The 15,073-nt window shown below is 56.7% G+C and overlaps 6 protein-coding genes across 6 annotated transcripts; 2 read left to right on the top strand and 4 right to left on the bottom strand.

Moving 5' to 3' along the window:
• Positions 1–420: 420 nt before the first annotated feature.
• LBRM_33_2030 lies at positions 421–738 on the top strand (the record flags this gene model as incomplete). The annotated part of the gene is made up of 1 exon (XM_001567921.1): positions 421–738. The coding sequence occupies one exon, from the start codon at positions 421–423 to the stop codon at positions 736–738; it is 318 nt and encodes a 105-aa protein (XP_001567971.1).
• Positions 739–2,330: 1,592 nt separating this feature from the next.
• LBRM_33_2020 (macrophage migration inhibitory factor-like protein) lies at positions 2,331–3,110 on the top strand (the record flags this gene model as incomplete). The annotated part of the gene is made up of 1 exon (XM_001567920.1): positions 2,331–3,110. One exon carries the CDS (start codon positions 2,331–2,333, stop codon positions 3,108–3,110), a length of 780 nt encoding a protein of 259 aa, XP_001567970.1.
• A 997-nt stretch (positions 3,111–4,107) lies between these two features.
• LBRM_33_2010 (macrophage migration inhibitory factor-like protein) lies at positions 4,108–4,332 on the bottom strand (the record flags this gene model as incomplete). The annotated part of the gene is made up of 1 exon (XM_001567919.1): positions 4,108–4,332. One exon carries the CDS (start codon positions 4,330–4,332, stop codon positions 4,108–4,110), a length of 225 nt encoding a protein of 74 aa, XP_001567969.1.
• Positions 4,333–4,910: 578 nt separating this feature from the next.
• On the bottom strand, positions 4,911–7,607 carry LBRM_33_2000 (conserved hypothetical protein; the record flags this gene model as incomplete). Its single annotated transcript, XM_001567918.2, has 1 exon — positions 4,911–7,607. One exon carries the CDS (start codon positions 7,605–7,607, stop codon positions 4,911–4,913), a length of 2,697 nt encoding a protein of 898 aa, XP_001567968.1.
• A 1,048-nt stretch (positions 7,608–8,655) lies between these two features.
• LBRM_33_1990 (conserved hypothetical protein) lies at positions 8,656–9,882 on the bottom strand (the record flags this gene model as incomplete). Its single annotated transcript, XM_001567917.2, has 1 exon — positions 8,656–9,882. One exon carries the CDS (start codon positions 9,880–9,882, stop codon positions 8,656–8,658), a length of 1,227 nt encoding a protein of 408 aa, XP_001567967.1.
• Positions 9,883–12,500: 2,618 nt separating this feature from the next.
• LBRM_33_1980 (putative protein kinase) lies at positions 12,501–14,435 on the bottom strand (the record flags this gene model as incomplete). Its single annotated transcript, XM_001567916.1, has 1 exon — positions 12,501–14,435. The coding sequence occupies one exon, from the start codon at positions 14,433–14,435 to the stop codon at positions 12,501–12,503; it is 1,935 nt and encodes a 644-aa protein (XP_001567966.1).
• Between the last annotated feature and the right edge of the window lie 638 nt (positions 14,436–15,073).

Below are 15,073 nucleotides of genomic sequence, written 5' to 3'. Positions count from 1 at the left end.
CTTCAACTCGCCTTTTTGGACCTCTCCCTCCTCTTTCACTTGAAAATTGTTCCGCAAGCTGCAAGTTGTCTAGAAAGGCAACGACTTCCAAAAGGCCACCAAAATCGTGTCTTTCCCTATTCCCGACCACGTGGAGAGAAGCCGTGTATTTTGCCCGCAACCATTACAACAGCGTCAGAACCGCAGGCATCACCTCGATTTAGAACTCATACGCTCCGCGGTACACCGTGCAGCACAGCTTTGACCTTGGGGAGCTTGGTGAAGTTGTCTGCGTCGGCGATGCCCTGCAGAACGTCGCCGTTGGCGATGCAGTTGCGGTGTACTAGCCCAGTGGTTACAGCGGGTACCAGGATGGGCCTGCTGAGGTGGACGTGCGTACTCAAGCTGAACTACTAGTACCTGGTTATCAACGTCAGCGTGATGACTGCTGCCGTTTCTATCGGCGAGCTGTGCTGGCCAAAGCCGACAGACGTTGCCCTCGCCACTGCTGCCGGTGGCAGTAACAGAGGCATCGCGGTGGAGCTTCTCCAGAAGCACGACTGCAAGCGTCTCGTGAGCACGTGCAGCACGCCAGAGAAAGCCAAATTCCTTCACAGCATCGGGTGCAACGAGGCCATTCATAAGAAACCTGAGGAGGGGTTGGTAGCTGATAAGTGCCGAGTGGCTCCTAACGGCTTTGATATTGTGTACAAGAGTGGGGGTGGCACCCTGCAGCGGACGATCCTCTGGTCTGCATGAGACGCGTCAGTGGTACCAATGGTAACTCGTCGTGGCATCAGGATGCCAACAAGGTGGATGCGAAGTGCATCGACTACGTGCCTCTGCACAACATCCGCCCTCGCCGCAGCGCTTCTGTGTTTGGTTTCTTACACATTTTCGCTCTCATTCCCGCGTATTTTTCAGACCTCATCAAGATGCTGGATGCTTGAGAGCGGCACCTGCGCTGCGACTTGAGCGGGCAGATGACTGTGCTGGACCAAGTGACGGACGCGGTGGACTACCTGCACTCGGGCAAGGGCTTTGGCAATGACGCAGTCCACCTGACGTGATGGACGTGTGGGCGCTTCTCGGCCCCAACGGCCCCCCTCAAAGCACGCAAGCACTTCCCATCACTCTCCATATCCCTCCCCCTATCCGTGTTATTATTTCATCTTGTCTTTTCGTTCCTGCCTCCTCCCAGTACAGACGAGACTCCCTGTTGAACTTTTGCTTTTCACTTTCTCCCTTTCCCTCTCGTCGTTTCGCTCCTCTCACATTTGCTCACCCAATCCTCCTCGACAGCTCTTCTGCTTCTCCCTCTTTCCTCCCATTGGGGCGCCTGGCTTCCCTGTTTCTTGGATCCATCTCCTTTGGCTGCCTGCCTTTTCGCTTCGCTTTTACCGACCTCCTTGTGAACGCATAGCACCTAACCATACGGCTTTGGTTGTTGTTGTTACCTGCTCTTAAGCACCGGCACACAAGCACACCTGTTGTGGAGTGCGCGTGTATGGGCATGCGAAAACCTCGACATGTACGCTTGTATCACATTGGGTGTTTCGTGGAAGCGTAAGGAGAGCATGTCGAGCGTCCATTGTGCCCGTCTGTTTTTCTCCGGCTTGTGTGCGGGTGTCCGCCTTTGTGGGTACTTATGTGAGTGCCGTACTCGGCGTTTGAACTGTCGTGGGATGCGCCTCCTTTACCGACTTCCTCCCCGGGTGCAGTGCCAGCTCTGCTAGATAACACGTTAGAGGAAGAACAAAACGGCTTCTGCTCCATTTGTAGGTCGACTGCTTCATGCAAGTCGGTACCTCTGCCCGGCATCAGCCTCTCCCTCCTCTGCCTTCATCGTATGACGGGGGGAAGGGCATTCGCCGTGAGCTGCAACCTATACACGTGATGTGACACGCACGTCACTCACAGCAAACATGCAGCCCGTTCTCTGACTTTACCTCCCGTGAAACATATAAAGCTCTGTCATGGTCCGCCACACACACCCCACCCACCCCTTTTTGCTCTCTATGCCCTCCTCTATCTTCGGCAGAACGTAAGGGACCCTTGTGCACCTTTTAAGTATGATAAGAAGGCCGACCTCACCACAGCATAAAGAGGCACGCGTGCGCGTCAAGAGCAAACCAAAGTCGCATAAGTCCGCGGCTGCACACTTAAGCACTGCAGCGAGGAAGAGCGCCCGAAAGGCAGCAGCGATTGAGCAACGCCCCTGCGGCACGGCATCAGTACGTGAGGCAGCAGATATCAGGGATGCTGTGGGCGTTGTGTGGAGTGCAAGCGCTGCAAGGCACGGGTGGGAGCCAAAGCACACAAAGGTGCATCGCCAAAGAGGTACGGCTGACATGCCGTTTGATCGCTACGACCTGGCGGACACCGCGAATATCAACGAGCTCGTCCTCCGACACGGCACCATGAAGACGTCTGATCTCAAAACTACTCGGCACCCAGTTCTCTACCAGCGAGTGGGGAGGGCGCACGATTGTTCCTCCTCGCCTTTCATGCTAGACCGCTACCTTTCCAACCTGGTGCGCGCGCTTGTCCACCCCTTGCACAACTATCTCCAGTGTCACCACAGCCTGCACAATGCAGACGAAGTGCAGGTGATGCTCATGCCAAAGGATGGACCAATAGCACTTGCCGACAGGACAGCCACGCCGCCCCGCTTCTCATCGTACCCTGGAGGCAGCAGCGCTCTCCGGCGCTGCTACGTTGCCACAAACAACGAAACGCTCACACAAGAGAACCTCCAGGCAGCCGTTGCTGACTGGGGCGTCGCAGCGGTGTTTCAGATTGGTGAGTTCGTACTGGTCACTGGCAAAAAGGGTTGCCACGCGGAGCAGAAGCTTCTCGACCACTTAGAAACGCAAGTACTCTCCCACACCGCCCCCTCGGCTCTTCCGTCGGCGGACCAGAAGGCCCTCATCGTTGGCGAGCGACTCCCGTGCGTTGCGTGCCGACTCTTCGCGATCCAATTCGAATCCGTGGCGGTGCTGCTTCCGTCCCACGGGCACTTTTACCCCTCCGCTGCCCCCGCCGGCAAGGGCGCGCCTGCGGGCGCCGGCACCCCGGGGGAAGCCGCGGCGCTGCTGCTTGCGCCAGGATGCCGGAGGGTGCTCCGCTAGGGAGGAGGGGCGGTGCGCGGCCCCCCATTGCCCGCCCCCACCACCGCGCGCTGAAAAAAAGGGGGCGGGGCCGGGGCGTTTTCCCCTCCCCCGCGGACTCCGGCACGGGGCCAGGGCCCAAAGCCGGCACCGCGCCGGCCGCAGACACGGCCAGCCGGGACGCCGCACCCTCCCCGCGGCGCCACCACCCCGGGCCGCGAGGGCGCGCAGCCACCCCACGCAGCGGGGACCATGGAACCGGATCGGGGTGTTATCACCGAATGCAGTCATCACGAACCCTTCGGGCTTGCCGAATTCCTGGCGGTAAGCAGTCAAAAGTTTGGTGCGCTTCTGGTCGTCCAGCGACACCGAGACGATCGTATGCAGAAACGGCACATACTACGAAATTGGAAGGTGTTGGTATGTATGTAGTAGCGATGATAAAACTGTTGCCTTCATACAGAGCAGAGGGAAGAGGAAGGTAGACACGGAGGCAAGTTCGGGCACGCTGGCGCCGTGGCAGGGGAGCGTCGCATGTTAGGCTGATTCTCTCTCAAAAGTGCCTCTCTCTTTCAGATGAGAGGCGAGGAGGAAAAGGCGTACCTCGGACGAAAAAAACGTGGCATGTGCAACACCAGCACAACTCTTTGCAGGAAAGTCGCACCGTAGCGCATGTGGACGGCAGCCGCATCGTCGGGGGTACTTCGATCTCGTTGTTTGTTTGTGCTAGAAGACCTGCAGTCGCACGTAGCACCTTCTCCCACCGCTCCACGCCTTGTGAGGTGCTGGCAGGACGGAATGAAGATGGCCGAAACAGCAAAGAGCAACAGACAGATACACTGCGTGCAGGGAAGAGGAGAGGAGCGATGGTTAATACACGTACCGTCGTCGCTACTGGACAGCATGGTGAGTGTTTGGTGCACTTCATTTAAACCGACAAAGTCTTCTCCAAGCGCGTAAGAGAGCTGCAGTGATGCAATGGTAGCACCCTAGAATGGGTAAAATTAGCCACTACGGCTCAGAAGCTCGTACCATTCCAGCCGCAATGCAAAGGCGAGAAGTAGAGCACAAATATACTGTCGGCCAGGATGCCACACTCTTTGGTGTCAGCCGCTGTAATTAGGGACGTCACCTTCTCCGGCTCCAACGGACAGCACCCGCCAAGCACCTCCACTCTGACGTACGCGACAGGATCGGTCGAGCCTAAGAAATGCATAGGTGTGTTGCCGTGGAACGTCATCATCACGAGGTTCTCAGGTTTGCCGAGCGCATCACGGGTGATTGCCTGGTACACCTGCGAAAGGTTTTCGCACCTCTGGTGGTTGAGTGGAGTCGAGAGAAGTGTTTAACCAGCATTTTTGACTGAGAGGGATGCTAGTACAAAGCAAAGTGAATATTAGCAGGTGTGTGTATGCGTGAGCCTATGGCTCCCTAGTTGCGGCCCCGCACGCCCTCTAGTAAGTGATGCGCGTTGTAGATATGTATGGGTGTTGGTCCATATGTGTTTGGCTTGTTGGGATGTGGTTCTGTGGGCACGCAAGTCCGTCAGACTAACGCGTTTGGGCAGCAGGCGCCAAAGGGGGGAGGAACAGCGGTGCTCGGCGTGGTGGTGCGGTGTTGGCTGGGGCCCGCGCGCCCCGCGCCTTTCCCATGGGCGGCGCGGCGCGGCGCGACAGGAATGGCCCAAGAGCACAGCCGCCCCCGAAAAGCGGCCCCCCCACAACCCGACCCACCGCGGCGCCAGGGCAAAAGCCGCACCGCCAAGCACGCGCACCCGCGCGCGCGCGACCCGAGAATCCGTCTACACAACCACACTCCTTTTTAGGTAAGACGAAGGCGAACTTCCGAGGGCCCGGCATCCCTGCTCATCACCTGAAGGCGCCTCGTACATTCATCAATTAGCTCGCGGGGCAAACCAGAGCGGCGTACCCACGCCGATATCTTCTCCCGCTGGTGGGGCGACTGGATCTTTGCACTCGCTTGGAGGAGAAGTGGCTGCGCCACTTCAGGGGTGCTCATCAGCCTGTGGATTGAGGGTGTGCTGAAGAGCACTGCCATGCTAAGCTCGTCAAATCGTCTCGCCAGAGCCGCGGCGTGGGTGGCAAGCTTTGCCAGCAGCACGGCATCGTTGTGGCCCAGCGCCTGCAGTGCATGAATCGCCTGTGCAGTGTCCAGCGGTGTCAGGAAGCGGCAGATCTCCGTCAGACGCCCACCAATGCGGCGCAGCACCGCCGGTATGCGAAGAGACAGCTTATCCATCCCGGTGAGGATTTGTACTAGCGGCGCAGCCTCCATCAAAAGCCACTGCTCATCACTGATGCTTGACATGAAGCGCTTCACAGATGCAAAGTACTCGAAGCGGATCGCAGCAAGGCTGTGCAGGATCGACGCAATCGTCTGCGCGGACAGACGACTCAGCACACCGCAATCTACAATCGCGTCCAGGCACTTCTTCAGCAGCTTATCCTGCTTGAGCACCTTTTCTTCGCATACACCAAAGAAGTACTTGTGGTCGTCGGGGCGCGCGAACGGCAGCAGCTCCGCATACTTCTCCGCCAGCCGAACAAGCGCATCCACATCGTCCGAACGGGTACGAACCATCTCCTCCACAATGGCGCAGCTCTCCTGCTGTTGCTCTGTCAGGGGAGTGAGGGTGTTGGAGGGGTCGTGCAGGTTCATCCACTGCGTCGGCGGCATAGCGGACTCCCCCTTCACGCCCCGCTGCGCCACATCCAGCAGAAACGCGTGCGTCTCAGGGTACTCCCTCAACAAGTCCTCTCCGAGAGCGACGCACACCGCCGTTGCAGTGTCGGCGCTTTCCTTCTCGGCAGACGCGACCGCACGCTTGGCTGCGATGTACGCCGCCACGTCGGCGAAGAAGGCTGTGTCGCGACAGCCGAGGCGATGCAAGCTCTCCGTCGTGGCCAGTACGCAGCGTAGTGGTGCACCTTGCGAGAGGTGCTTGCGTGACACCTCTACGCAGAACTGCAGAAATGCATCGAGACGTTCGCGCTCTAGCTCATCATCCACGTCCGCATCCCCCGCGGCATCCTCGACGATGGCGCGGGGCTCGCCTGCACCGCTGGTACCTTGCACTGCCGCACCTGCCGTCGAGCCGACTGCAGTCGCGACGCTGAGGCAGCGCAGCGCCACGCTCAACTGCACAGGCGGCACATCCGAGGCTGTTTTCGCAAACTGGTCGCGCAAGTAGCGGGACGTGCCTGCGTCCTGCAGGCCGTGATCGCCCATTAGAAGAAGAAATCGAAATGTTTGAAGGGTTGGAAATGACTGGCACTGGTTCGCCGCCTCGCGTAGCATTCCTAGGCCCACCCGCTTGCACTCACTTGTGGGTGCCTCCAAAAGGCGCACCATAAGCCCTACCGGCGAGCTTTCCGCAGATAGCAGCACCTCCTGCAGCGGCTCCACACTGGCAGCGCACGCATCCGCAACAGCGAGCAACTCTGGGGGCCACTGCAGATCCGGGTAAGTACGGAGCATCACGCTCAGCTCCAAGACATGTGACACAAAGTGCTGAATTGCATCGGCGTCGTCGCACCCGCTCAACCCGCCCTGTGCAGCGGGCACCTGCTGCAGCAGCTCGCGGGCCTGCAACGACAAGAATGCCACAAACTCCAGCAGCTCCTGCCGCAGTGCAGTGCGCACTGCAAACGGCAAGTGCACCACAGCGCTGCACAGGTTTTCTAACGACCTCACGTCCAGCTCTTCGCCCGTGATGCGCTCCATCAGCCACACAACCGCCTCATCGCTGATGAGCGCAGGTTTGTGCCGTGCCACGAAGCACATCAGCTGCACAGCTGTGAAAGTGTCGCCCTTTTCCGCGCACCGGCCGGCCTCCTCCTGAAACGCGATCACTGCGTTTGTATTGGTCCAAAGTTTGCGGTTTAATTGGCCACAGATGTGCCCAACCGCACCAGGAGTGAGCGACTCAGCGAGAGCCGCAGCTCGATCCCCAGCAGCGTCCAGCAGCCTCGTCGGGTGCGCTGCTAGTTCAGGGAGGGACGTCACGATCGACACAAGCGCCGGTAGGTCATCAGCGCTGGCACACGGAATGGCCGCACCTGCATAGCGAGCAGCACACTCCACAAAAGCTGTGTCGTATGCGCTGAACCGATGAATGTGATGTATTATCACCCGCAGGTCGGACGGTGCCCACACACTGGCCTGCAAGGCACGGGTGGTAGTGCTGACTACTCGCGACCACAGCGCTGTCGCCACAGCACTCTTGGATGAAGGAATAACACGCGAAACAGCAGCAAAACGCCGTCCATCGCCTGCCACCTCTGGGCTTACATCAGCGCTGTCCAGCGCTGCTTGCAGAGTCTCAGGGTTGTGCCGCACTAACTTCTTCAGTGGCACGAGGCACGTTCGTGTCCCGCGGGCGTCTAGGTAGAGTGTAAGGTCCAGCAGCGCTGCCGCAGTTTGCGCGACATCTTCCGCAGCCGTGAGGATCGGCTTTCGGCAGCGAGAGATGAGTGCATTCAGTTTCGGGTTTTCCATATTGGACTGGCACTTCTGTTTAGCAAAATCCGTGAAGTTGCTGTACAAAACTGTAGCCCTCCGTAAGACTCGGTGACGGTAGTGCGTGAAGGGGTATTGAGGAGAAAGACGAGAGAAGTAAGGAAGAAGTGGATGACAGCGTAAAGGAGAAACGCAGAAACGTGTCAAGGCAACCAGCGGCACACATACGCACACGTTCGCAATGTGCGCCGTCAATTTCCGCTGAAACAAATGCAAAACAATCAAGCACGCGACTTCAGGCATGGACAGAGGCGTCGGGGACGCTGTGTGATGTGGTGCGGAGTGCTACTCGCAAGTAAGAACAGACATCACCTCCCCGCCACTTTGTCTTTACAGCTGCTCTGCAAAGGTGCGTGAAGAGCGTTCTGTTGACGGGATGAGCCGAGCATGCTGTTGCTCACCACCAGAGGGTACAAGCGGGTCGTCTCGGGGACGGGGTGAGGAAGGGGGCATGTGCAGGTGCATCGGGCTCGGACGCAAAGAGCCGAAGACGAAATGGCGGATGCACAGAGAGGGGGGGGGGGAAGAGGAGAGGACAGACAAACAGCGATGTCTGTAGACACAGCAAGACTTGCACGCACGCACGGACTCCTACCCACCCAACCCCAAGGAAAATATACATGATGCGAGTTGTCCGACAGAGACGGCGCAAAGCTGTCAACCATAGTGTCCTGTTAGCGTAACACAATTCGCCACCATCTGCATGCCAAGCAGAGAGAGAAAAGGGAAATGCGCAAGATGGCCACACACATACATAACCACGGACAGTATGAAGGAGAGGCGCAAACAACGCTCAGCAGAAGAGTAGAGAGGAGAAAAAAGAAACGAGAATCAGCAGAAGAAAAGGGTTCATATCCTTGATCTTGTACCACGGATGGCAGCCGTCCACGCTTGGCACCGTGTTCTGCGTACACGACAAGGAGGACCTGCAGATGATGAAGGTATCGGTGGGATGTGCTAGTGGGTCTAATCCCTTTCGTTTTTTCTTTTCTACACCCTCATCGTGTCCATCTCCCTCCCCCCCCCCCTACTGAGGAAGTTGACTCACAATGCTCTGCACACTGTTCGTCTTTCCCATCAGGGCTGCCTCTCTCAGCACGGAGTCACGGATTGCCGCGTTGCCCTGCGCAATCCCTATGCTGACGCGAGCCAGACTCACCACATCCGGGTTGTTGGCCTCGCCACCAACGCGGTAGGCATGCTTGTAGTAGAACAGTGCGTGCTGGTGGTCGTGGATGAGCGAGTACACCTCGCCGAGGAGCAGCAGGCACAAGGAGGCACCGCTCTTGTCGCCTGCTACGCTGCACTGCTCCAGACACTGCTCCAGGTGCATCTGCGCGGTGCGCATATCTCCGATACGCAGCGACACGAGCCCCACGTTGCCGAGTGCGATGGTGAGCAACATCGAGTCGTCTGTTTCCCGAGCATTCAGCAGTGCATCCTCGAACGCCTGCTGGGCGAACTCAAGCTCACCGAGGGCGGCGTAGCTCACACCCATGTTCATCTCTGCGACGGCGCGAGCGTAGCTGCCCCCAAGTGCCTCCTGCTTCTTGTGGTGCACAAGTGACATCTTGTACTCCTCCAAGTGGTAGAAGCAGACGCCTAAGAGGTTGTGGCAGAACGCAAGACACCGAGCATCCTCCAGCTCCTCAGCTACGTCAAGTGCCTTTTTGAAACATCTCACCGCCAACTCCATGTTGCCGTAGTTGTAGGCAAAGCAGCCCGATACACAAAAGAGCTGGGCCGCCTTGCTCTTTTTGCCGGCACGCAGCGAGGAATGTGCGAGCGCCTCCGCGTCCTTTGTGACCTGGATCTCTGTAACCGTGTTGTCCTTCGCCGCGGGCGGGGTGTGCCGCCACGAAACCGCCGCACTATCAGCCCCTTGCAGGAGGGCCACGATACGTCGTGCTAGTGGCAGTCGTGTTGGCGGCTCCTCTAGGGCTGGGGCATGATACTCCTCCGGCGCCATGAACCGCAACGGCACATCCAACGCGCTCTCGTGCTCGTGAATCGCACTCACTGACAGCAGCAGAACCCTGTCGCAGTTTTCGCTCACCTTCTCAAAGGGCAGGGTCGGAATCCCGTGCGACGGGGGCGGCTGCGTTCCATTCGCGTAGGTCGCCGAGACGACGCGCTTCTCCACGAAGCGATCAATACAGCGGAGATCATCGCGGGACAGAAGTGTCTTGCTGTCCGACGTCACCACCGCATACTTCTGCTTCTTGGTGGACAAGATGAACTTTCCTGTGCTCATGATTGTAGCGAATCGTCAACAGCTGGTGGGCTTCGTACTAAATTTTGCTCGTTCAGTCTTCGCTGGGAAGGTCCTGAGTAGGAAAAGGGAGAAGAGAGACGTCACTCAAGGAGGGGGACGGACGGCAGGACCAGAGTAAGACAAAGATGACAAGGCACACCTCTGATACACTTGCGCTGCTTTATAGGGGAGAGGGAGAGGAGGAGAGAGAACAGATTACGCAAACACAAAAAAAGCTGGAGAGATTACAGCGAAAAGGGAAAAAATGACGAGACAAGCAGCGAAGAGAGGACTACTCTCTAACGCATTGGTTTCTGGGTGCATAGATGCTCCGCCTTGCTAGGGCAGAAAGGAGGGGCATTGCGCCATAAAACGTCAGGGAGAAGGGCTTGTTCAACGTTGCAGACATCAGCGACAACTGCAAATCTTCTGCAATGCAGAGAGGGAGAGCAGCAAAATCACGCATGACAAGGATCAAGGGCGTGCGAGTGGGTGAACTACGCGCATCTCCTCTTCGGCCCATTCTCATGCTCGTGGGCAGCAAGTTGAGAAACTGCTTGCCTTTCATTGATTGGATCGTTTCTTAGCACTTTGAAGTTGAGTAAACCATAAAGAGGGAGACATACAGAGACTCGCTACTCGCCTAAAAGGAAGTACACGAGCATCGACGCTGCTGCGAGTGCAATGAGCATTGCCAGGTTTGTCTGTGGGGGAAAGGGGGGTGCCGATCATCGCTTTGTGCTCTGAAAAGAGAAGAACCGCGAAGGGTGAATCAAACAGAGGAAGATGATGCGCAGGAGCAGAATTTAAAGGAGAGAAAGAGAGACGGAGGGTGACAGCGGTATAACACACAAACACAGAGAAGGAATAATTAAAAGGAAAAAAAAAACATTTCAGCACTGATGGCAAGACAATATTTGATTGTGTGCGTGTATTGTCTCGGCGGTGTTGTGTCCACCATCCCTCCTCTCTCCTTCTCCCTCTGTTTCTCTCATCTCTTTGTCACCCGGTCTCCTCTTTCGTCGCTCTATCAGTCTAGATGGTTTTCCCTCTTTTTTGTGGTCACTATCATTCACGAAAAGCCGCCAAAACAAACCACAGGCGCTCTAACAAACAAACGCCCAGCACACAACCACTGGAGAAGGTGTGAAAAGGTAAGAGAAGGACAGCGACCACACAAACACACATGCCTGCATATACAAGCGCAAACACGTCGGTACTTGAATGCAACTGGTGAGAACTCAGCAAAAAAAGGTGGCAGGAAACAGAGGTGGAAGGAGGCAGGAGAGAACAAGAGAAACAGCAGAGGACGGAGAAGCAAAGGCAAAAGGGGGAGAAAACCTACCACGTAAGGACGGACCTCGAGTTGTCTGGGGTTTGGTGTAGGAGACATCGAGACGATGGGGTACTTCTTGACAGCGAGTGTGTGGAGGTACGTGCACCAGTCATCAGGAAAGCGTTGGGGGTGGGTATTTCAGTCTTGAGTGAGGGAAACGTAAGGTGCCCCTTCCGTCTTCACGTACCCACATCCTTCCCTTGACTCTCCGTCTTGAAAGACCATCGCCAACAACGTCCTTAAATCGCTTCACTTCCCTCCCTGCCGTTCACCGCATTGCTTCCGTCGCCTCGCCCAGCTCCCCTCTCCTCCTCCTCCATGCAACCTTGATGTTATCCTTGCACTCATCGAAGCAGATTGCCTGACAACTAGCTATTTCCTTCTAGGAAATGGAAACATAAAAAAGGGACAAAATAATGAAACGACGTGTGAGACAGTACGCCTTTGCTTCCACGCGGCTATTCCGCCATACAACACATCAGCTCAAATCCCCACTCTGCCACGGGCCCATCGCGCGGTGCGAAGCAGCCCTAGACACACATTGCAGCACCGCGCCGCCACAGCCCCAAACTCCTCCCGCACCGCCCCGCTGGTCGCACCACCGCCGCTCCCATATGCCGGCCGCCGCCTGGCGCATCTCGCGGGGCGGCGCAGGCTCCTCACACCAGTGGGCAGCGAGGGGTCGGGGGCGATGCGCTCGAGCCGCGCCGGCACGTCGTCCAGCATATGGGTGGCACAAGCGTGCTCACTGCGGCAGGTCGCTCCGACGCAGCGCTACCCAGGTCCTTACCGCCAACATCAGCAGCCACACATCGCTCTGACACCCCCGCATCGGTGGTACCTGGCCCTGCCGGCACCACGAGTGGTTTGGTATTGGCAGGGGACAGGGGTGCTGCTTGGCTTCCCCACACAGTGGGGGTACTGGGGCCTGACCATCGCACGCGGAAATGTCGCCTATCATCTGGCGTGAACCAGTACACAAAGGCACAAGGAAAAATAGAACGAAACACACATCAAGTAAAACGACGTGGCGTCACAGCCCTTGAGTGCTTGCAAACAACATCAGCAACAACGGAGCAAACAGAAGGCAGTGAAAGAGAGCGTGCGAGACAAAAACCAGTTGCGCCCATATACGCCCACACAGGGAGAGGGAGCACAGCTTTGCTGTTGGGGGGTGGGGTGGGGGGGGCAACGGGGTTTCATGTGAGAGGAGACGCAGAAAGACAGACAAAATATGAAATAATAGTAAAGCCTATAGAAAGAAGGAAAACGAGAAATCGAACTACATCAACTCCGGATCGCCCTTCACCGCCGTGTCCTCCTCGCAGCGTAGCAGTTCATCCTTCATCAGTCGTCGAAGGTCGAGGAACCACTTATGAAACTCAGTTGTCTTGCCGCCAATACGATACACAATTACCTTGGTATAGCCGGCTGCCGCGGGGAGAAGACGCACGCCAATCTCCAGTACCTTCTTGGAGTCTTGGGTGTAGGTCCCGTAGAGAAAGCCGTTCACATCACTCTCCTCGAAGGCGGTCGAAAGAGTCTCCTGCTTGCTGAGAAGGAGCGCCTTGATCACCTCGCGCTGGCCGGCAACCGTGTACCCGGTGTTCAGCGAGGCGCGGAAGGCAGCGTGCTCTGTGGCCTCGAAGAAGGCGTTTAGGCGGCGCAAGCGAATGGCGAGTGGGTGGTTCTTGAAGAAGTCGTACTTCAAGCACAGCCCCACAAAGCCTTCAAAGGTGAGGGAGGACAGACCTTTGTGTTCCGTGTCCATCGAGGAGAATACCGACTCAGCATCCTTGTCGGTCAGGCCCAAGCCGAGGCTCTTAAGCTTCTCCTTGGTGATGATGCCCGAGTGCTCAGCGTCGATCATATCAAAGGCCTCGCGTACTACTTGCAGGAACTCCTTTTCTAAGTCGTAGTGGAACAGGTGTGCCATCTTGGAGAGGTCATACTTTGAGCCGAGGTCGTTCTGGTGCCTTGTCCATCCCATCACGAATTCTTCCTCCGTAATGCGACCCTCCCGATCCACCTGGAAGTTGCTCATGAAGTCCTTCACCTCCTGCTCGGTCACCTGATTACAGCCGTTGAGCTTTATGAGGGCGTCGCGCACCTCCTCCTTGTTGAGGAATCCGTCGCCGGTGACGTTGCAGCTCTGGAATGCCCGATGCATCTCCTCCGCCATGCTGGTGGTGGGTGACGGAGCCGCACCAAAGCTGCCGGTACCCACCTTAGGGGTGAGGGAGCGCTGAATGAAGTCGCCGTTGCTAAGCGGGCTCATCGGTGTTGGTTCCGCTTTTTCGTTAGGGAACATGCTGGGATCGAGGTTGACACGGAACCACGGGTGCTGAATCACATCCGAGGTCGTGTAGCGTGCAGAGGGGAGGGAAACTAGCAGATGAGCGATGAGATCGGCGGCCTGTTCCGGGAGGTAGCGGCTCGTCTTGTTGTATTGGCAACTCAAAATGCGCTTGCGTGTCAGCCCGTCTGAGCGGTCGGTGAAGGGGAGGTAGCCGCAGAGCATGAAGAACAAGACACAGCCACAGCTCCACATGTCACACGAGGCTCCCTCGTACCCCCGCTCTTTGAGAACCTCGGGTGCCTGGTAATCAATGCTGCCTGCCAGAGAGGTGAAGAGCACCTCGTGGTCGTTAAAACGACCGTCCTTTGTGTAACGAGAGAGTCCAAAGTCACACACCTTCAGCACGTTGTTCTCACCGAGCAACAAGTTCTCCGCCTTCAGGTCACGGTGGACAATGTTCATCTGGTGGCAGTAGTGCACTGCGCAGATGAGCTGCTGGAAGTAGTTGCGCGCCGTTTCTTCGTCGAAGCGTTGCGAGTCCACAATTTTGTCGAAAAGTTCCCCATTCGGGGCCAATTCCATGACAAGGTTGTACGCCTTGGATGTCTCGATAGCCTCCAGAAGGCGTACCACGTGTTGGTTCTTCATCTTCCGCATCATTTCAATCTCGCGCTCCACGTAAGACTGAATGCCGCTGCTGCGCACCAGCGCCTTGTCAATCATCTTTACCGCTACATGTACCTTCTTTTTTACATCGTACGCGTTGTAGACCTTGCCAAAACCGCCAACACCGAGCACGTGACCGAGCTCGATGTGGCCGCCGATCAGCTTCTTCTGTGCAGCCTTCAACGCCTTGCCACCATCCTTCATTTCCACCCCTTCATCCTCCATGGGAGCCTTGGATACCTCCTTGGACATGGCTGGCACCTATACACCAAACAAAAAAATGAACGAAATGCGTCACAGCAACGAGCAAGGGTCAGATACACCGGTCAGTGCACGAGGAAGTGTACAGTCCGAACGAGAAGACGCAAACGTCCACAGCTCCGCAGAAAAAAAGGAGATGAAACAGATGCCACCTCGTGTGCACGGTGGGATGGCTGCTGAATAGGGTCAGAGGGTCCTCGATTACGCACACACACAGGCCAGATTAGCGCACGACACAAATTCGGTGCCCCCTACAAGGCGTTAGGAACAGCACGTCTGAACAGAAAACGTCGTAAGTCCAAACTCAGCTTGAGTAAACCTCCTTGGCTTGGTGTATAAGACGGTAGAGTCGACACAACACAGTGTGCGCTAAGTGCCTGCTGGAAAGTCCAACGAAGATGCAAACGAAAAAAAAAGAAGAGGTAAGGAAAGTCAGCTTCTTCGAGAAAAAGACGTCAGAAAAACGCGTACGAAACGTGGAAGCAGGAGAAAGAGATAATAAGACTCAACAAGCGTGAAATCAGTTATACGTTCTACAGTGTGCTGAAGTACATGTAGACCTCCATAGACTCACACCTGCATGCGGAAAGAGGTAAGATTAGAAATTCCAACACGCGTTTATGTGTTTG

This window comes from Leishmania braziliensis, chromosome 33, assembly GCF_000002845.2.
Source record: "Leishmania braziliensis MHOM/BR/75/M2904 complete genome, chromosome 33".
NCBI classification, from domain to species: Eukaryota; Euglenozoa; class Kinetoplastea; order Trypanosomatida; family Trypanosomatidae; genus Leishmania; species Leishmania braziliensis.
This window is presented reverse-complemented; position numbering and strand designations above follow the sequence as displayed.